The sequence below is a fragment of the Pongo abelii genome, chromosome 6 (assembly GCF_028885655.2).
Source record: "Pongo abelii isolate AG06213 chromosome 6, NHGRI_mPonAbe1-v2.0_pri, whole genome shotgun sequence".
Taxonomy (NCBI): Eukaryota; Metazoa; Chordata; class Mammalia; order Primates; family Hominidae; genus Pongo; species Pongo abelii.
In genome coordinates, this window is record NC_071991.2 from 148,420,746 (window position 1) to 148,442,781 (window position 22,036).

Below are 22,036 nucleotides of genomic sequence, written 5' to 3' on the forward strand. Positions count from 1 at the left end.
TCCTCCCTATCTCATTTCCTCATATCCTCCCAGCACCTCTGCCTTTCCCTCACGCGAGGCGCTGTAGCACAGTGCTTAAGCCCACAGACTTTAGGCCTACGATCTCTGGGTTCATAGCCGGATCTGCTGCTTAATCACTTATGCTTTTTTCCTAAATTATTTAACATCCTTGTGCCTCATTTTTTCCATCTATAAAACGGGAAGAATAATAATTTTTTGTTTTTAAAATTTTTTTAACTTTTTAACACAATAATTGTACATATTTATGGGGTACACAATGATGTTGTGATACACATAATGTATATAATTCTTTTCTCATGAGTTATAAAGATTAACCAAGTCAGCACATGCTGAGCGCTTAGGCAATGCCTGGCATATGCTACACACTACAGACGGTTAGCTGTTACTATCTGTCTCTCTGTTCTCTCTAGATTAGCACCAGCCGTTGTGTCAGCACACAAGATAAGGACAGACGTTGAGAGCAAGAATTCAAAAACTTTACAGCAATTTGGCATCACCACAGTATCCACGCATGTGCTCTTGTATTTCACAGATGTACCAGCCTATAACATATTAGCATTAAAAAAAACTGATCCTTCACCAAAGAGTCTAAGAAGCACTGCTTCTAGATCTTTCATCTTCACCTCGCCTCGCGTTCCCCTTGATCCTTGATTTTTTCTTTTCCAGTCTCTCTCTGTCCACCAAAGGCCCTGTACCAGATAAGGTCAGTCCCCTAGGCCAAGTACCCCTGGTCTCCCTCAGCTCCCTGTTGAGCACATGGGCCCTCTGCCCCCCCCCGCCGCCGCCCCCCTCAAGCTGATATCTGAAGGAGCCCCTTTTAGGCCAAGCACTCAGTTCTACCTAAGGCCCAGCTCAGAACCTCCTGCCCACAGGAAGTCCTTAATGAAACCAGAAGGCAGTTAACATCCCGCTCCAGCTCCTCTGTGGCCCCCCAGGGACCCACCAGGCAGGCTCCTCATCTCCCACTCTCCCTAGGGAGCCTCTTCCTTCCTCTCAGCTCCCCCTCTGCTCAGCTGTCTTCTCTGCCTCCCAGTGTCTCCCGTCCCCACATTAGTGCCTAGCACCTAGAGTCATATGCCCTGGGGCCAGCACTGGCTGGTGGCGTCAGTGACAGGCCATGCTGACAGGCAGGCTGCAGGCATGGGGGAGAGGCAAGGGTGATGAACCATGCAGTCCCACTCCATCTTAGCAACCCAGCCTCCCATTTTTTTTTTTTTTTTTTTTTTTGAGACAGGGTTTCACTCTGTCGCCCAGGGTGGAGTGCAGCGACATGATCTTGGCTCACTACAACCTCTGCCTCCCAGGTCCAAGCGATTCTCCTGCCTCAGCCTCCCAAGTAGCTGGGACTACAGCTGCATGCTACCACACCCAGCTAACTTTTGTATATTTTGATAGAGACGGGGTTTTCACTGTGTTGGCCAGGCTGGTCTCGAACTCCTGGCCTCAAGTGATCTGCCCGCCTCGGCCTCCCAAAGTGCAAGGATTACAGGTGTGAGCCATGGCGCCCAGCCTCTCCTCACCTTTCTACCTCCTAGAGCCTCCCTGGTTCACCCCTACTCCTGATCTCAAACCCACAGCAGGGCCGACGGTGGTGGTGCTGTGAGTCAAGGGAGAAGCTGGCAACCTGAAGGTGATGCCACCCCTGGGACTTGGAGCTGGTGCTTGAAGCCTGACAGTGAGGCCAAGGGGCTGCGTGCTGGGGAGGCAGGGAGCAGGCCAGGTGGGAAGGGCCTGATGCGTGGCAGATGCTGGCCAGGCTCAGGGATTCTAACCCGCTGGGGATTCATCTAGGGGAACGAGGTCCTCTGAAACCAGCTTAAACAGGATGGCACTAGGTGAAGGGGCTGGCCAGGAACTCTCCGCCCCACCCCACAGCTCTTCCACTCACCACATCCCAGACCCTCACAGCCCCGCCCGAGGGCCCTGATCTCTGCAGCTCTGTCTGGGTCTCCCTGCAGCAGCCACTCTTGTCCCCTGACCTCCGGCCTCTGACACACAGCTGTGGTGTTGGAAGCTGCAGGGGGCTGGGCCCAGCTGGAGACCATTTGGCACCCAGACAGCCTGCCTGGAGTTTATGCCCTAATATGGTGATGGCCGGCAGCGGCCTGAACAGGGATGCGCCTCACCAGGACTGAGGAGAGGCCAGAGACCAGGGAGCCTTAGCCCAAGAGACCCCAGCACCCACCCCAGGGACCACAGCCAGCCAGGCCCTTGAACCTAAGTCCTCAACCAGGGAGCTTGCCTCAGAGAAATCTAGAGTCTGGAGCCAAGATGGACCCAACCTTCAGAATGGGCTGGAGGCTCTGTCCCCAACACAGGGCCCCAGAAATTCCAACCTTGAGACCTCAGCAGGCTGTCCCCTCTTCAGCTCAAGCTGCTCAGCAAGAGAGCCCAGAACGGCATTCTGAAGCCCACCCAGTCCAGGACCCCACATCTCAAAACCCCCTGCCAGAGTCGCAGAAACTCTAGGTATACGCCACCTCACAGCACAAGCCTGTAACTCACACTTAGACCCACACGAGAGAGAGAGGGAGACAGAGAGAGACAGAGAGAGAGAGAGAGAGAGAGAGGAGTGTCTGCTGGCCCTCTTCCTTTGTCGAGATTCAAGAAATTTTTCCGTTCAAAATCACCCTGTCAAAGGCCTGGTTATTCAAAAAATGTGAACTGGAGCCCTGCCTGATGGCAGGGGCTGGGGCGGGGGAGATCTAGCGATCATCAAGGGGATGTGGAAGGAAGGAAAGTAAGGGCCCCAGATAGGCCTGGGCTCTCAGAGGCACTGCCTGCAACCACCCTGCCGGGTCGGCTGGGGCGTCAGTGAACTGCCACATCACCTGCTCCCAGCTCTTCAGCCAGGCCTCCCAGCCAGACGCCATCCCACCACTGGCTGGGTTATGGGGGGAATGGGAGTCCCTTCACTTGCCCCGGTGCCACCTACTCCAGACCCCCAGGCCCTCACTCTGCTCCCTCTCCCTCCAACTCGCCCTGGCTCCTGCCAGTGGCCCAGCTCCCCAGGGCAGAGACGAAGGACCCAGCTGCTGCAGGCTGCAGTTCTGCTGACAGCCACTCCGGGGCAGGCACAGCCCACACTCCCAAGGCAGCCAGCACTAGGCGCACTCAGGGGGCAGCCAGGACAGACAAGGAGGGCAGAGGGGGTGCAACAGGGGAGAGGGTTCCCAGTCTCAAAGGGAGGGGGCATGGGCTGTGGAGTCAGGTGGCCTCTGCACATTGCATTAGAATGACTTTGGGCCGGTAAGTGACTGGCCCAGAGCCCCGGGGCGCTCATCTGCAACACAGGGTGATCCCGCCCACCCCCAGGGCTGTAGAGGTGAAATGGCCTAAGATATGTGAAGCTCAGAGCCTGGCTTGAGGTCACCATAAGCTTGAGACAGAAGAGAGGCAGACAAGGGTGGAGGGAGCTTAGCAATGAGAGGCCCCAGGGCCAGCCTGGCTCATGTGGCTGATGCCAGAACACTCTGCCCTGGCCCCATTCCCACCCCAGCCCCAGCCCTGACCCCACTCCCACCCCAGCCTCAGCCCCAGCGCTGGCTGAAGAAACCTTACTTTGGGTGAGAAGGTTCTCCCTGCCTGGCCCAGGCCTGCTTCCTGGGCCCTCTGAAAGGGGAGGCACCCATGGACGCAACCATCCCTGCACAGGCTGCATGGCTCCTTAGAACCCCCGTGCCTTTGGGCCCAATGGCCTGGGTAAGGCAGGCAGGCCGGCCACCCAGCAGGCCTCCAGAGGCCATGCAGCTTAGTGCAGAGCGGGAGAGCCACACCTGGACACATTCCCAGAGCGGCAGGTACAGCGCCATCCTGCTACCACAGAAGGTGTCCATCACTTCTCAGAACACAACGCCGGCTTGCTTTCATTTGGTGCCAGTCCACACCCAGCAGTCTACCTGGGGTGGGGGGCACTGTTCCTGCCCAGCATCTCAACCCATCCGAGGTCAGGGGCTCCACCTAATTCCCCACCTCTGGGCACCGCTGGCCTAGGCCAGGCCCCAGGCAGGAGCCACATTTGGCTGTGGCAGGGGCAGGCCTTATCTCCCATGTCAGCATCAGGTGGGGAGGAAGAGGCTACAGATGGCCCTGAGTGGCCTTGGGCACCTTCTGGGGTCAGCGTCTCCGGGCGCTCCTCTGTAAACGAGGTGCTATCACAGCTTCTTCCCAGGCAGCTCCTCCCAGCCCTCTGCAAATCACTAAGCACATCCATGCACGAGAAGTGTTGAGCCACCATGACCAACAAGACACGCCTGGCACCTGCCCCCAGTGAACCACCCATCCAACAGGACCCCAGTTTGATGCACGGGGCAAGAGGGAAGGAGAGGGAACAAGCCAGACAGGTGGAGGAGCCCCAGGGAGCCGAGCCACTCTGCCCCAGCCATGGTGGCTCCTGCGCTCCCTCTATTTTGCTGTGGCTGTGGGCAGGTCACCCACCTCCCTGAGCTTCAGGCTCCCTGAGGGTACTGCGGGGACAAGTGATTCCTGCACTGGGTGCCAGATGAGATGACAGATGGCTTTGTGGAAGCATCCAGAGCTCTAACAAGGCCGGGTGCTGGGTCCCTGCAAGGAAGGTGACCTCAGGGAGGCAGCCATCCTCGCCCTGGTCACCTCCCTGCCTCGCTCGGAGCAGGAGGAGCTGTGCCCAGGACAGGCCCAAAGTCACGCTGAGGGCAGGAGGCTGGGGCTCCAGTCGGCCTGTCCGCCCCCAGGCAGAGAGGCTGTCTCCGGAGCAGCAGCCCAGGGCTGTGCAGTGTCAGGTTATATTTAGCCTGGTGGCGGCGACAGGAAGATGCAGCAGGAGCTGCTTCTGGCAGGGGGCCACCGTATCACTAACACAGCTCTCATGGGCAGCCAGGGGCCTAGGAAAGGCCAGGGACATTGCAGGCCCAGGGGACAGAGTTAGGGAGCCCGAGAGGCCAACCAGTGAATGAGACAGAGAGAGGGAGAGAGACAGAGACAGGGAGAGAGTGTGTGTGTGCGCGCGCGTGTGTGTGTGTGCTGAATGAGAGAGAGACCAGTCCTAAGCTCCTCCCTCCAGGATCTGGGAAATGCAGGGCAAGGCTGAGGGGCCCCAAGCTCAGACCCTGACCCCACAGAAGCAGCATCTCCAGACAGACTCCTCCACCACCCCTTCCAGCCTGAGACCCAGCCAGCAATCTATGGGATCATTTATAGGGTCTTGGGGTCCGCTGTAGTCATCTAGACCAATCCAAATCCACTGCATGTGGCATGCCTGAGCCATCTCTGCCCCGGACCACGGCAATGCCTCAGAAGATCTCTGTCCTCTAGCTTCTCTAAAGCTCTGTGGCCCGGCTCTGTCTCTCGGGCGGTGCACAAACTGGAAGTCCCACCCCCTGCCCTCCTGCTGAGAAGCCTGGGAAGGTGAAACAAGGGCACGCTGATGCCAGGAAGCAGCTCTCCACAGCTCCCTGCACAGGCGCATAAGTCCTGGGCAGTTGCGCCCCAGCTTCAGCCCTTCCCTCCTGCTCCCCATGGCCCCCACCCCTCTTCCCTCTAACTTCTCCCAGCCTTCTAGGATACCCTCTAGAAAGGTTTCCTTGACTGCTCTGTCTGATCCACATGGACACTGCTCTTGGAGAACTTGTCCAAACAATGCCCATCGTCTAGAAGGCCACTGTACACTGGCCGGGCTTCCCCGTCCATCCGAGTCAGAGCCCTGAGGCCAGGGCAGGACTGGCAGTTGCAGAAGAACTGAGGGTGGACTCAGGGGTGGTGATCTGCAGTCATGACAGGTGGGGACAGGCCATGTCCCCATCCTCTCAGTTCCCTTCCAGATACAGGGGCACAGCCCACCCTTTCACCACAGAATTTGCCCATTTCAAGCCCGTGGTGCCCTCCAGCCCAAGTCTGGACAGCAGACGGAGCAACCATGGGAATTAAGGTGCCTTTTGATGAAGCAAAATTCAACCTGGTCATCAGTTTTCATGGAACACAGAGGCTGAGCACCCAGGAACCCAAGGGAAGGCGGTGAAAGCAGGAACTGCACCAGGTGTGAGACTTCTGAGCCTCAGTCCTCTTCAGCCCCCCTTCACTGTGACCCCACACACAGCGTGCCACAGGGCAGTGACGGTGCACACAGCTGCCACTGTCCACCAGGGGACACTCTGGGGTCTCCTCTAGTGCGTGGTCTGTAGGCTTCTAGGTCTGTGCTCTGTCTTGGCTCCTAGCATACCCCAGAGAGCCTGGTAAGGCCTTGATAAAGCCCTGTCCCAATTCCAGCTCTGCCATGAGTCACAGCTTAAACCAAGAGTTATAATTCCTCATTGACTTGCCTCCCACCCCCCCCATACACACACAGAGGACACTGTGAAGCACCAACAAACAAACACGAGTGCTAATGAAAAGCCCCCAAAAAGTCAGGTAGAACATTCGAGCATCAAAATACATGACGATGATCCAAACATAAACAGCGAAAACTGGCATTATTTGCAGATGACGGGGTCACTTGCCTAGAGACCCCCAAGAAATCAACAGATAAACAATTAGAACTAATTAGATCAGAGAGTTCAGCAAGGTTGCAAGATACAAGATCAGCCTGCAAAAATATAAAGCATTTTTCTACACAAGCAATTAGGAAATATAGTCAAAAACAGTATGTCTTTTACAATAGCAACAAAAACTCTTAAGTGTCCAGGAATTGACCAAGAAGACACAAGAACCCTGTTGGAGTTGGAGCAAAAGGGAACAAAACCTTAAACTAGCAAAAAATACAGAACTCATCTGGTAAATGGAGAGACAATCCAGGCTCTTGAGTGGGACAAATATAAAGATGTCAGTTCTCCCCAAATGAATCTACAGAACCAAACTAATTCCAATCAAGAATCTCGTGGGTGTTTTCTTTCTGAGAATTCAATAAACTTTCTCTAAAGTTTATGAAGAAAAAGGGAGGCCAGGCGCGGTGGCTCATGTCTGTAATCGAGCACTTTGGGAGGCCAAGGTGGGCAGATCACCTGAGGTCAGGAGTTCGAGACCATCCTGGCCAATATGGAGAAACCCCGTCTCTACTAAAAATACAAAAATTAGCCAGATGTGGTGGTGCACACCTGTAATCCCAGCTACTCGGGAGGCTGAGACAGGAGAATCACTTGAACCCAAGAGGCAGAGGTTGCAGTGAGCCAAGATCATGCCACTGCACTCCAGCCTGGGCAAAAGAGTAAGATTCCATCTGAAAAAATAAGTTAATTAATAAATAAAGTTTATGAAGAACAAGGGAGATCCACAAATAGCTATGTCAGCCTTTAAAAAACATAATGAAGAGAGAGGATTTGCCTCAGCAGACGCTAAGACATACGGAAGGCTATAGGTTTTTGTTAAGCTATATCAATGCAAGAGCCAGTAAATAAATATTTGGAACAGAACAGAGAGCACAGGGACAGACTCATGGCTACGTGGGAGATTAACCTGATAAAGGCTGCCCCACAGTTCGGCGGAAAAGAACAGACTGTTTACAAGATGCGTTGGGAAAGTTGGCACATTACATGGAAAAAATAAAACTCGATCCCTACTTGATACCACATACGGGGTAGTCTCAGGATAGATTATAGACCTAACTGAGAACAGTAAAACAATTAAGAGAACAGAAGAAAATGGAGACCCTCTGCAGCCTGAGAAACTTCAAAAGTACAAACAAAGCTAAAAATCAATGAATTTGTTTGCATCAAAATTAAGTATCCTTGTTGGATACATTGAAGAGCGACTGAATGGGAGAAGATATTTGCAATATCTGTTTCCAGTTCAACAAGGAATTAAAATCTGGAATATACTGAATGTTTAACAGTATGCATTTGTATCTCTAGAGTACACAAGCAACTCCTGCAAATCAACAAGGACAAAAGACGGCGACATCAAAATTAAAATGAGCAAAGGACATAAGCAGGCAATTCACAGGAAAGTAAGTCCAAGAGGCTACCAGGCCTAAGAGATGCTCAGACTCAATAGAAATCAAAGGAATGCAAATTAAAGCAGCAAGAAATCACTTTCACCTATTAGATTGGCAAAATTTAGAAAGGTAGATAATGTCGAGAGTGGCCGAGATATGCGCGTATGGGAATCTCGAGCTCTGAGAAGGAGGGTGATGACAGGCATGGCAGTACTTAGTTAAGTGTCCACATGTCCTGCGATCCAGCAATTCCACTCCCGGGCGTGTATCCCACAGACTTCCTCACCCAAGTCCAGAAGGGACCGTGTCCAAGGATATTCACTACAGCCTCATTTACGGTGGCTGGGAGTTGGAGACATTGTGGGGTCCCTCCCTGGGAGAGTGGGTGGGTGAAGCGTGGCGGCCGCGTGCTAAAGAATACGCACCTACAGACTAGATGTCGAACAGCAACCCAGCTGGACTTAAAGCACATTCCCAAGTAAGAAAAGCGAACACCAAAATACAACATATAGCACAATATCATTTACATAAATTAAATCTATATGCATATATCCAGACAAAATACACATTTGCAAGAACATATGCAAGCAACACATTCACAGTAAGTACATTTGAACGGTTGCCTATGGGGAGGGTAATGAGACTGGAGAGTGAGATAAAAGGGAAAAGGAAAAAATAAAATGAAAGAGAAAGGAAAAAGCAATAACACAAATGCTGTGGTTTCAATTATTTGGGGGAGAGGCAGGACCCAGGGCCAGCAGCAGCCTGCGGGGAGGGAGCGGGAGAGGCAGGCAGCGTGCAGGATGGGGCACGGTGCACCGTAGGAGCAGGGGTGCTGAGGCCCTGAGTCAGGCTCATTTCCCACGATTGCAACAGCACGGGCTAGGAGCTGCAGCCACTTAGGTGACGCCCTGCTTCATGGCGAGGAGAATGAGCTCTGGCACTGCACGCTGCTTTGTGGGTGTCTGTCATCTCATTCCAGGAACACCCTCAACCCCAAAGTGCATCAGGGACAGGTGCTATGATCCCACTTAGCAAATGAGGAATGGAAGTTTACAGACCCCAGCTAAAATCCAAGTTTCCTGAGGCCCTGAGCCCATCATGCCCCAGAAGGGCTCTCTGGGGGCAAGAGAGCTGGTGCAGTGGCATTCCACGCTGGGCAGGGAGGGGACAGCTAGAGCTAGGCTCGGGTTCCCACTCAGGCACCCGCCAGCTGGGTAAACTTGGGCAAGTGCCTCAGCCTTTCTAAGCAAGAGCTTCCCTCCCGTAAAGTGACGGAGGAATCCTGCCTTTCACAAGGCCATGAGGACCACCTGCGGTAAAGCATAGTTCCCCAGTTTGCAAACTATAAAGTGCAGTCACAACTATAAAGTGCTGCTGGTCAAGTGGCATTACCCCCACCTCAGCTGTGCTCTCTGTGGCAGCTCTAAGACTCTGTCCCCCCACCCCATCCTCCTCAGTCCACCTCTGAGGGTGAAGAAGCTGGGAGCCCCCAGATGCCCCTGTGCCCCACAATGTCCTCCACACAAAGCAAGGCTAGAGGACTCCCAGACACAGCAAGTCTGTAACCAAGCTGGAAACTGCTGCCAAGTCACCTGACTCCCAGGGAAGGCTCCTGCAGCGCAGCACACTGCCCACCCCATTCATTCATTCATTCAGCAAACATGTGCCGAGCTCCCGCCGTGCACTGAGCACGCAGATACAACAGAGAACAAAGCAGATGGGCTGCTCTCCACCCACCTGGAGCTCAAGGCCTGGTGAGGAGAGAGGGACAGGGAACCTCCTCCAGTACTGCAGGAGGTGGAGGACCAAGGCTGCCTGGCTCCTAAGGTGTTTCTCATCCTGGATAAGCACCCAAAAAGGAGAGGGGTTTATCTGAGGCCAACCACAGGCCACAGCATAGAGATCTTTACGGGCAAGACTAGGGACATGGAGGGGACTTTAGGGGAGCACCCCACATTCATCACCTGTCCCAGCACCCCTCCCTCCTCTACTGACCCGGACTCCCATGACCGTCCTGCCCACGTCGGGAGGGAAGATCTGTTAAACTCCCTCACACTAAAGGGCTAAATACTTTCTGTCTCTATACTGCGAGGGGGCAATGAGAAAGAATGTGTTTTTAAAGAAAAAGGAGCATTCTAAACGCAGAAGTTCTCTAACGGAGGAGTTTCAGGAACCCTTCAGGGAAATACCAACACGTGAAGGGCTTTCTTGGAATCTCCAAAATCACCCCACCCAGGAAGCCACCTCTGGGGAGAAAAGAGGCCCAGTCTCCCCCCTCACACACCCCCAAGCTGGCCCTTCTGCTGCCCCATGGCCCCCCTCCCCAGAGCCCAAGGCCACCATCAAACTCTGCTCCCATCTCAGACAGCTCTTCGCAAATATTTACATAGCTCCTCTCCAGGGGCTGCAGAAGACGCAACACGGAGAAGCCGCCCTCCCGACGCTCTCCAGACCCCAGGTTGGGTCAAGGAGTGGCTAGCGCCCTTCAATTGTATCACGCCTGCCTCACCCCTGGAGCAGGACTGGGATAGGAAGACTGCAGCCCCGGCAGACCAGGACAGACAGCCGCAGCTCAGGAATGACCCCCGTGGAGCCCCTCCAACAGGACTCTGATCCAGCTAGAGAAGGGAAAGGTGGAGGGAAGGTGCTGCAGGGCAAGAGGCAACTGGCTCGGAGGCAGGGCCCCCATAGACCCCCGCCTGCACCTGGCAGCCTTGCAGATTCTCCCATGCGGCCCTGTCTCCAGGCTCCACCAGGCCTTGGCCAGAAGGATAGGAACACCCCTGTCCCCACGATGAAGGGTGCTCCCCTGATAGCTTCAGTCCCACAGGGAAAGTTCTCCTGTGTCTAAGCCCCATCCTCTGGGATTGCTCTGGTCTGCCTCCTATCTCAAGACGACAAAACCCACTTATGCACCAATCCCTGTCCCACCTGCCTTCCCAGCCTCAAGGCTCCCCTTCAAGGAAAAGTTTCTTCCACCCTCAGCTCAGACCTAGGGGGCTGAAAAGAAGCAGAAAGCGGATGTCTGAGCTGGGGAGGGGTCAGTCATGAGGGAGAAGGTGAGGCGTGGTGGTGACAAGAGCAGGGCGTCTGATTTAAAGGAATGGGCACAGGAAGAGATGAAGAAGGCAAGGAAGACGACAAGACAGATGGCCTTGGGGGACGAAGAAGGGCAAGAGGCCCAGAGGAGTGGGGCTGATCACAGGAGGTACTGAGGATTTCAAGGCAGTCTGAGGTCTGAGGCCTGCAGGAGCACCGGGGAGGCTGGGGTCCAAGGCCGGGGACGGACCGAAGCCCGCTGAGCGTGGGGCCACCTCTGAGGCCCTGGGCACAGTGCACTGGGGAGCAGGCCTGGACAGCAGGTCCCCACCCCCTCCTAACAGCCGCAGCATCAGCTGTTGCAGTGGGGGGGGGGCCCCTCTGACCCTGTTACCATGGCAACCGGCCTGCAGCTGGAGTGGAGAAGCCAATAGACTCCTCTCCAGAGACACCACCGTCCCCACCCACGCACAAGCTCCCGGGGACACAGGGACATGGAGCCAGGCCAGGCCAGTCAGAGGTATGAGCAGCCAGACAGAGCCTTCCAGATAGAGGCTTCGAGGGGTGGGGGACAATGGGAGAGAGGGAGAGAGGCAAGGAGCAAGGTTCCGGGGAGCTGAGGCGAGGGAAGAAGACAGGCGGAGGCACCAGAGAGGAGATAAAGACCAAGGGACAGAGAGTCAGCCAGGCAGGCAGAAGACAAAGGCAGGGAGATGTGGGGAGTGAGAGGAGCCGAGAAGGTGGGCACAGTCAGGCTGGCTGAGCACGGTGGCAGGGAAGCAGGGAGCAGAGGCAGGAACAAAGAGCAGAGAGGATGCAGGGGGACAGAGAGAAGGGACTCTGTGAGGACTGGCAGAGGAGGAGCCACAGCCCCCATGGCGATGTGGGAGCACAGGTGTGGACCCAGCCAGCACCTGCTGCCCAGGGTGCCTCCCCAGGGCCTTGCGGGATATTACCGCCAGCCAGCCTCACACCACCGGACTCTGCCCCCAATTCCACCTTAATCCCGGGCCTGACTTCAAGGGGCACAGGGCCAGTGAGCCCCAGGCACCTCGTGTCTCTCCCTTCAGCCCACAGTCCCCCAGTCTAGCCTCCCCACCTCCCAGCAGTCCCAGCAACTAAATAATGGGGTTGTCTGGCTCCAGGCCCTGACACTGCGCAGAGCAAGGCTAGAGGCACCAACACAGCACAGCTGTCCACGGCGGCGCCTGCCAGCAGAAGGCTCCACCTCCTGCCCAGCTCCCCCCACCCAAGGCTGGCCCAGGCAGAGACCCTGAGAAAGGCCTGGACAGAAACAAGGGGTGGCACAGGCATTCCTCACCTCCGCCTCCCTACCGGGCCCATGTGTGAGTACACACACAGGCACACACACACGCAGCCCAAGCCAGGTCCCGGGGATCACAGGAGGGACTGAGCGTTTCAAGGCAGAAGAAGCGGAGGCTGAGGAAATCTGTCTGCATCACCCCAGGCCTAGAATGCCAGGATACATGGGGTCCTAGGTGGCCGAGTTCCAGGCCAGCCTGTTGGCCAACAGGAGACACCTGAGCCCCAGGGAAGCTAGGTGAGAGTGAAGAAAGGGACAGACAGAGATTGCTGGCACAGAGTTTTCTGGGTCACAGCTCCATTTTTTGGAGTCGTAACCTGGAGAGGGGACAAGTTTGAACTTGGGCTGGGGATCTGGGTTCTAATCCCACTCCTTCCACTGATTCACTGGTCATCAGACCTCTGCTTCTCCGTCCTTCCACCTGCAACTCCAATGGGTTGGATTAGGTGATCCCACAATAACTCCTCTGCAGAAGGGGGCCCATGGCCATCCTCTCCAGAAGGGGCCAGCCTAGACTGGGAGGGAGGGCCAGCTCTACCTAAGAGCACTCCACACATACCACAGCCAAAGGAAAGAGCCCTCAGCCTCTGCTGCCAAGAGGCCAAATCCCCAGCACAGCTACATCGTAGTGGGACTGGCACTGTGTTTACAGAGCATGGCCCGTTGCAGGCACTCTCTATGAAAGCTCAGCACCCTTGTGAAGGTCCGATGCGAGGCACGTTATCCCACAAGTAGAAACAGGCCCAGGGAAGTCAACCAACTTGTCCAGTAGTATATAATTTCCAGCACTGTCTTAGACACAAACCCAGGACTTACGGATTCGTATTCTCTTCACTACATCTGTGGTTGGCAAACTTTTAAAATAAAATTTCATGTGAGATAATGTACAGCACACAGATAGACCTGCAACTATCTGGTGTCATTTTCAATATATGACAGACAGAACAGAGCGCACAGGACTCTGGTCAGACAGATGTGGGCTCCGTTCCCAACTGCTATTTTCTAGCTGTGTGACTGTGTGAACTTCAGTTTCTTCATCCCCCAAAATGAAGACAACAGTAGTGTCTACCTCCCTGGGTTGTGAAGAGTGCCTGAGATAAGAGTAGTAAAGCATTTGGCCCAGTGTCTAGCCCCTAGAAACCATCCACTGCCTTCAGGGTTTGAGTCTAATCTCACAGCCCCTGCCTCCTGCCAGTTAGAACCCTGATTTGCTGTGAGCAAACCTTCTTCCACAGGGTGCAGGGACCATGCCCCCTCTAGTGCCATCCAGTGATGCCACAGACTGTGCAAGCCTGCAAAAGCACAGCCTGGAGGATGCAAGGCTTTGCAGAGCCACCCCAGCCAACCCTGAGCACACAGGGCTGGCACATGGGGCTGGCTGGCCTGGTCCCAAACAGAAAGCAGTGCGTGCTCACTGTCTACAGCAGACAAGCTCCCTGAGGGCAGGAGCCTCATCTGTCCTGCCCATCTCCAAGAGCCTAGAGCCTGCCAGGCTCACAAGGGTTGAGTAAATGCTTATGGGACACACGCTAGGAAGCAGCAAGGTTTGCACGCATTCCAGAGCCGCCTCTGCAGCCGGATTCCGCCCACAGGACCCCAGTCCTCCTGCTCTGCCCGCCCTGACCAGAGCCCACCCCAACAGGGCATTCACGGTGTGGGAGCAGCCCCATCCCGGGCTCTGTTTATCCGCTCTCCGGAAGCCCAGAGCAGCTGTGCTGGGAGGCGGTGGCTGAGTAAAGACACCTGGCGCAGGAGAGGGTTGCAGGGCGGGGCGCTCGACAGCGGAGACAAAGGGAACTGAGGTTGCGGGGAGAGGCACTCACCTCCCCCAGGTGCTGTTGAAGCGCAGGGCAGGAGGGGGGCAGCAGAGAGAGCCAGAGTCCTGCAGCCCTCCTGTCCCTCCGCGACATCTCCCAGACCTGTCACCTGGCAGCAACTGCCCTAAGGTAGCTAGGGGCCTGTGCCCGGAGGTCAGCGCCCAACTGCCAGCCTGACCTTTGACCTCCATCCACGCACGTACCTGCCATCCCAGCTCGGTCTAACTCTAGTCCAACTTGCTCTAGGTGCCCACACCTGCCCAGGGAAAAAAAGGACCAGAGGAGCCAGACCCACAGCCTAGCAACTCCTTTGCCCTCCTGAAAACCATCTCAGCAGAGCGAGGTGCAGGCCCCGGAACCGCGCCTCCCACAGGCACACCGCAGGGCCCCCGCCCGCGTCACACCTCCACAGAACCCTGCCCGGGCTCGGGGCGTTCTCCAGCCGCCCCCACACCCCTACGCACCCTGCCCTTCGCCGTGGTCCCGCCCCTCTTGACCCCGCCCCTCGTCGTGGCCCCGCCCCGGCCCGCGCCTACCATCTTTCCGGTAGAAGGCGATCTCCACTTTGCGCTCCTCGGCGCCCAGCAGTGCCTGCGCGATCTGCGCGGCAGCTCGGCGCTGCGTGCGCGGCCCGTGCAGGAAGTCGCAGGTGCAGGGTCGCTGCATCACCTCGGCCCGCGAGTAGCCGCACAGCTCGCAGAAGCCGTCGTTGCAGTAGATGACGGCGCAGTTCTCCACCCGAGCGTTGGCGATGATGAACTTACGGCCTGGGGGGCGGGGAGGAGAGTGCGCGTGAGCGGGGACCCCAGCCGCGGGGACTCCCAGCCCTTCCCCACATTCTCCACTCACACAGCCGCCCGGGGACTCCCCGCCACAGGAAGCATGGCTGGGACTGGGGTCCCCAGCAGGGGGCGAACGCAGCTGTGCGTCTGCCCCAATACAGGTGCCTGGCCGGCCCGGCCGCGCGGCGCGCCCCCTCCTCCGCCTGGCCCGCGGGCTGGCTGCGTGGCTTCCCCCGGGCAGGCCGCCAGCAGCTCGCCGCCTCCTCCATGCCCGAGGCTGAGGCCAGCCTGGCGGGTGTCAGCAACGCGTGTCAGCAGCCGCGGCGGAGGGATAAACACTGGGCCTAGAGAGGGAGCTTGGGAAAGGCCAGAGATGGCGGCCAGGATTCCCTTTGCACCGGCTCTCTGGATTCTGCTTTTAATTTCCCTGCTCTCCAGACTGGGGGGCGCTCCCTGAGCCACTCCTTATCCTGAGGCTCCCTAGGAAATCACTCCTCAGTTATCTAAGGATCCTACCAGGTCAGTACCCCCTAGAACTTCTGCAGACTACCCCCCGCCCCAAGGGCAGTCAGGAGCTGAAGGGTGGGTGTGCCAGAGAGGATGAGGGAAGTTACACGTTGAACACCTAGGACGCTGCATCTCATTAGGTCCTCTGACAACCCCATACGGTAGGTGTCATTATCCTCCTTTTATAGATGAAGAAACTAAGGCTCCAGAGAAGTTCGGCACCATGCCCAAGTCTTGCAGCTTGTAAATGACAGAGCCAGCTTTTGAACCTTGGTCTGGCAGAGGCAGAAGAATAAGCTGAGGGTCACAGGCAGAAGCCCAAGGTCATAGGAAGCAAAGAGAGGGACCTGCAGCTCCAAACCCTGGAAACACCTGGAGCCTGGGAGGGGCCTGAGACTTTGGCCCCACTTGTACGAAAACAGACCCAAGAAAAGGGACCTGCCCAGGGATGTGAGGCCTTCCTCAGTTTGGCCTCATCCTGGATGAGCACACCCATGGTTCCATTTCGGCCAGACTTGGCTTCCCGACTCCAGGCCTGCCCAGAGAGCCAGGCTGGCAAGTGAGCAGCAGGCAGGCAGCAGCCTCACTTGTGCCAGGCAAGATGCTCCTGGGATAAGAGCTTTTTACAAACAGAAGTTTCCGGCCACTTTGGCCTTTAATGCTGGGGCTCTCAGTAGCAGTTGGAATTCTCCCCCTCCCCTCCCCTCCCCAGCAGGCATAGCCCTCAGGTTGCAGCCCTAGGCAATCCTGCGTGCAAGGCTGGGCTGCAGCAGGGCACCCTGAGATAGGCCCAGGCCATCGGGACTTGGCCTCCTCCCACCTTTCTCGATTCTCCCTTCCACTGGCCGCCGGAAAGTTGCCTTTTGGAACTGGGTCATCTTTTGGCCAGTTCCCAAGGCCCCCCAGTCCTCCCAGGCAGCCATCAATTCCAGGAGTCAAGGCTTCCTGTCACCTGAAAAGACCCCCTAACTCGGCCTCCAGCTCTGCCCCAGTCCAAGGCAGTCCAGAGGCCCAGCCACACACCCCAGCTTCATAGAAGAAAAACCACCCCTTGTCCTCTCTCCCAGGCCTGGGAGAGAACAGCAAGTTTCTTCGAAGGCATGCCGCACCCCCCCACACACCCTTCACGGAGATCCTGGAATACAGGGATGGGACAGAAAGCCTGCCCCTCCTCCACAGACCTGGAAACTGAGACCCAAAGAGGGAAGAGTCACTCAAGGTCACATGGCAGTCAGTGGCAAAGGTAGGGCTAGAAGCCAGCACCCCCCCACATCCATCGCAGCCTCCCCATGGGCCCGCCCACAGCCTCCCCCTGGGCCCACCCCCACCTCTCAGGGAGGCCCTCAACCAGTGTCACTGTCTCCACCCCCTCAGGATCATCTTGTTCCTTCGCTTCACACAATACTGACCATTGGACTGACCCCTCCTTCCCCCAACCACCGTTACAAGCACGCGTTGTCCTGTGCTCACAGGGTCATGGGCAAGGAATGTCATCCTATCCCAACTCCCAGGGCCCTTGGCAGTCACACCCACTGTGGCTCATGCAGCCTTAGGGACAGGCACATGAATGCTGCTTGGGTGCAAACCCACACCCAGGACATTTGCCTAATCTGGGACCCTTCTAGAAGTCTCCCTACCAGGCAGGCATTAGGGGTGCTGTACTCCCGGTCCCCATAAGGGAATTAGGTGACAGTGCCCAGGGCAAGAAAACCCACAACGAGGGGGTACCACAGGGAGCTGCTTACCCTCAAAGCCCAGCTCTAGCCCCAGGACACACTGCCTCCACAGAGCCCACAAGCTTGCAACCTTGTCAAAGACACCTCCCCACCGCCCATACAGGGTCTAACTCACGGGTGACACATGGGCTCAGGGTCATATACACACGGCATACACAAGAAGAGATTATGGGCTGACCCTGCATCCACGGCTTTTCAGTCCCTCAGGCACAACACAGTCAAGATCTGGCAAGATCAGTGTGCGCGCTGGACTCTCGGGATCCCAGGGTTTGGGTCATACACACTCTTATGCCCTTGCACACAGCCCCATCCACGTCCAGGCACCCAGAGTTGGGGACACCTGCACACTCCATCCCACATCCCTTCCCTGCACACTCAGCGTGTCACACACACTCCGATCCCAAAAGCCTGAGCTGAGTTTCCCGCCCCAAGCCCCAACCCCAAACCCTTTGGCCCGGTGCCCACGGCCCCGGTGCACCAAGCCTTGCCCCCGCCGCCCCCTCGCCAAAGCGTGGGGCCCACCAGGCCCCATTGACTCGCACTTGGCGACGCACACGGCCCGGGCACGCCCCCCCATCCACACTCGGAAGAGCTCGGCCCGCCCCCAGAGCCCCCTCCCCGCTCAGCCCCCTCCCCCACTCACTCTGGCCCTCAAACTTGCGGATGATGGTGTCCAGGAAGGTGTTCTGCGGCGCGACGTGGCCCCTCCGCACCGGCATCCTGAGCCCATGGGCGGGCCAGGCGGGCCCCCACCCACCCCGGCCCGGCCCGGCCCAGCACTAGGCTTCGGGTGGCCCGGCCGGGCCGTAGTCCCCGCACCCTGCGGCCAAGCCGAGCACGGGCGGGGCCAAGACTGGACTGCGGGCGCCGGGTCCTCGCTCGGCTCCCGGCTCCCCGCTCCGGACCCCGGGCCCGGCCTGGAGCCGCCTGAGCACGAGCCGCCCGCCGCCGGCACACCTGTCTGCCGGCCCCCGCCGAGCCGCGGGGCCCGCTCCGCCGCGTCCCCGCGCTGCGCTCCGCCCGCCCGAGCCCCGGGCTCCTGGCTCCCGCCCGCCGCCGCGCCAACAGCCGCTCCAGCGCCCGCGGCTCGGGCAGCGCCTGCGGCTCGGCCCGGCCGCGGAAGGGTTAATGCGGCGCGCGCCCCTCCGGCTCCGGCCCCCGCCTCCCGGCCCCCTCCCGCCTGCGGCGCGCCCGCAGCGCCGCCCTCTTCCCCCCCTCCCCGCCCCACCGCGCGCGCCCGCCCTTCCCATTGGCTGAGCCGCGCCGAGTGCTCCCCCAGCGCCAGCCCCTCGCTCTGCCTAGGAGCCCCCGGGACTCGCGCGCCCAGAAGAGGGGGAAGGGACCCTTAGGCAGGGGGAACCGTGAGGACAGGTGCCATGGCCGGCTTGTAGGCGGCCGGGAGGGGGGAAGGGATTCCACGCCCCCCCCAGATTAGCGGCTAAGAAACCTGATTTGAAGGGAAACGGCGGTTCCTTATGCCCTGGTTCCCCACCACGCCGAGCACTGGCTTGGTATACACAGCATGCGCTCAGTGCCTACTGTGGGTGACCGGGGCAAGGCCTGGGCCCTCGAAGACGAGCCCGGGGTCAAGAGAGACCCTGGAAATAGGAAAAGCAAGACAATCTGGAGGCCCCAGACCAGCAGAGATCTGAAATAAGGGAGGGTGAAACTTAGAAGGGGCACGCCCCTTGCCCCAACACACACACACACACACATACACACACACACACACACAGAGAGAGAGAGAGAGAGAGAGAGAGAGAGAGAGAGCCCTCTGTGGGGCTCTGCATAGGAGCTGCACAGAGAGGGACATTCTGACAGCAGTTGCGGCCTCCTAGCTTCAGGATCAAAGAGAGATCCCTGAGCGCCAGGTTCCAACCGGGGGATCCCCGTGTGCGAGCGGCCCGCCCTCCCCCGGCAGCCCGGGGCCAGCCTTGCACGCCCAATCGGCGGGCTCGGGGCCCTGCGGCGGCAGCCGCGGCCCAGCCCCTCGGAAAGCCCTGGCCTAGCCGCAGGCCCCTCCCCCCGGCCAGCTGGCTCGCTCCAGCTGCGGCTCCCTTATTTAGGCAAGGAGGCCTAGGGATGCTCAAGGGCAGGCGGGGTGTCTGCCCGCCGCCTGCTCATCGCCTGCATGGGTCTGAGTGAGGGTCTCCGGGCGCAGTGTCCTCGGACTTAGCAGTCAGGCAGCGCCCCGGGAAGGCCAGGGCGGCGAGGCGAGTGTTGACAGCTGAGTGGGCGGGCGGGGAGGGAGGAGTCGCAGCTGAACAGCCGAGGGTCCCCTCCCTGCAGCCGGATCAGAGAACTGTCTAGATGGATGGGGCCATGTGGGGGCTCCTGAGGGCTTGCAGCTGCCTCTGTCCTTGGAGCAGGGGCTGGGTCTTGTCACCAGCGAGAACCGTCATGGGGGGAGGGGAAGAACAAAGGGCAGGGAAGGAAGCGGAGTCCCGAAGGAGGAAGGCGCAGAAAGAACTGTCGTGATGAGACCACCCTACCCGGACTCTCACCTTCCACCCAGGAGCAAAAAGATGCAAACACTGGGGCCAAATGGGGCCACTGGCCAGCAGATGACACTCTTTTTTATTTGCTGGTGGGTGGGCAGTGACTCAGGGAGGCAGCCAGTGGGAGAGAAGGAGGTGGCTCCACCAGCTGATGCTAAAAAAGTCCAGAGGCTCTTGCCTGTGCAGTTATTCCTTAGGCCCTCTCCACTGCTAGCAGTTTCCTCACTCACCCCCCAGGGGGCCCAGGGCCTTCCACAGCACAAACTACTCCTCCTTGGTGTAGCACTTGGCATCAGGTGCATCAACACATCTGGGTTCCGGGTAGAACCTAGTCCATGACTGACCCAGCCCCTGCCCCGCCCCACGGCCACCCCTGGCTGCTGGGTTGCCTGCCATGAATCCAGGATGATTCATGTGTGAGTGAAGTGTCCTCCTGTCCAGGCCAGGGGATGGAGAGAAAGTGAGCAAAGGCCAGCAGCTGAGAATGGGCATGGGAGAGCGAGAAGAGAAAGGGGCATCTGTGGCCTCCCCCTCTCTCCAGACCAAGGGAGAGGGAGAGCCAGGCCCTGAAGGGAAGGAGCCACTCATCTGAGCTGGCCAGCTGTCCTCCACTCCTGTACCCATGTTGCTGGGGCAGGCCTCTGCTCTCATCCCAAAGGGAAGACAAAGGAGTCAGAGGAGCCCTTCATCCTCCCAAACAGAGAGGAGCCCAGGCACGGGGTAGCCCTCCTTCTGTGCACAGAGGCAAGAAGAGAGCTGCTCCCTCAAGCTGAGGAGAGACAGATCTCTCCCTCTCTCCCCGCAGCCCACTCCACATACTCAGAAGTCAAAGCCGAATGTAGATTTCTGACTTCCTTGGAGGCTCAGGGTAGAGCCTGAAGGCAGACCCACTTAGCCGCCCCCACACTCAAGAATTGAGCTGAGGAAGAGAAGCTGTGAGAGGGGGCAAGCTCTCCCCAAAGCAACATTTCTGGGCCTCGGTGGAGCTGATGGAGAAGCCCCCACTGCCATCAACTTCCCACCTCTGCTACCCCCAGATCTGGGACAAAGAGAAAAGTGCCCAACCCTAATACCAAGAGCTGGGCTGTTAAGCCTCTAGAATCTGCCCCACCCCCATCTCAGCTCCAAGAGCCATTTCAGAGACCATTCCTGGGAAGAGCTCTCCCGCACCCTGCCTGTGACTGAGGGAAGAGAGAGGCTACAGTGAGATATCCAGGCTCCTCCCAGCTCCCAAAAAGAAACAATTTAGGGAGAAAAGTCTGCAGAAAGCATCCTGCCCACCCTGCTCTCTGCTCCTGCTCAGTCCGAAGGCGTGGAGCCAGGACATCCTGGAAGGAAAAAGAGAAATGGAAGCCCGTTTCGGAGCAGGCCAGGCAAGACACCACCAAAGTCAGGCCCAGGAGAGCCTGGGGTTACCCACAGGGGACTGGGAAGCAGTTTCAGTCAGCTGGGCACAGGAGAGACAGCTTACAGAGCAATGGTTCCTGGGAAACCCTGGGGGAGAAAGAACAGCGTGAGCAGGTCCCTTGATGCTTGAACATGGTGGGTTTTTTTGTTTTTCTGTGCAACTGGGTCCCCAGGATAGAGATTTTTTTCAGATATGAACTGGAGTTGGAGGAGAAAAGAATCAAAGAAACAGCATGTTTCCCCTCCAGAAGTGGATGATCAGGGCTTATTGATAGAAAGAAGGGAAGTAGGAAGGAAAGAAAGAAGGAAGAAAGGATGGAAGGAAGGAACCCGCCTGAAACCTCTAGCCAAGAGCCAGGACACTCTTCACTCATCGCCCTCTGCAGCTCCACATGTAGCAATCCCGCTAACCCCTGGTCCATTCCAAGGTCTTCTCTGGACAACCTGATCCCCACCTTTGGTGGGACATTTTCCCTGCCTTTGTGGTGTCAAAAGAAGCAAGTAAGGCCCTGGAGACTAGGATTCGGGAGATCTGACTTCTAATTCTGGTTCTGCTACTAGTTGCATCGACAAGTGTTTACTGGGGGCTTTCTAAGTACTGGGCCCTGTGCCAGACACTGCTGGGGGACAAGAGGGATAAGCCAGGATCCCTCCTCCAGGGATTCACAGTCTAGTGAGTTTTGAGGGAGACAGTGGGCAGACAGAAACTGCAGTCTGCAGTCAGTGCTGTGGGATTACAAGGAGGTGTTGGTTAATTTCAACCAGAGGAGTCTTGGAGGGCCTTGCCAGGGAAGGAGATTTCAGAGCAGGTCCTTGAAGGTTGGAGATGGGGCAGGGCAGAAGCATTGCAAATAGAAGAGACAACATCAGGATATATAAAGAAAGGAGAATGGAGATTGGGTCTGGGGACAAAATAATTTGATGTGGTGGCAGTGGAGCAGCAGGCTGGCACCATTTGCAGAGGGCTGAGGACTATGAATTTTATTCTGTCTGCAAGGG

The 22,036-nt window shown here is 57.5% G+C and overlaps 1 protein-coding gene across 5 annotated transcripts in view; it reads right to left on the reverse strand.

Moving 5' to 3' along the window:
- KCNH2 (potassium voltage-gated channel subfamily H member 2) overlaps positions 1 to 18,259 on the reverse strand; it is a 33,441-nt gene extending 15,182 nt beyond the window's left edge. The window contains exons 1-2 of one of the 5 annotated variants that reach the window (XM_024250417.2): positions 17,776 to 18,259; positions 14,644 to 14,874 (exon numbers count right to left, since the gene is read on the reverse strand). In XM_024250417.2, the coding sequence (XP_024106185.1) occupies positions 14,644 to 14,874; positions 17,776 to 17,851 (307 nt within the window). In that variant the 5' untranslated portion in view covers positions 17,852 to 18,259. Of the gene's footprint in view, positions 1 to 14,643; positions 14,875 to 15,514; positions 16,075 to 17,775 lie in introns of those variants that run through there. The other 4 variants (XM_063726198.1, XM_063726199.1, XM_054559972.2 and 1 more) reach the window with 4 other exon arrangements.
- Between the last annotated feature and the right edge of the window lie 3,777 nt (positions 18,260 to 22,036).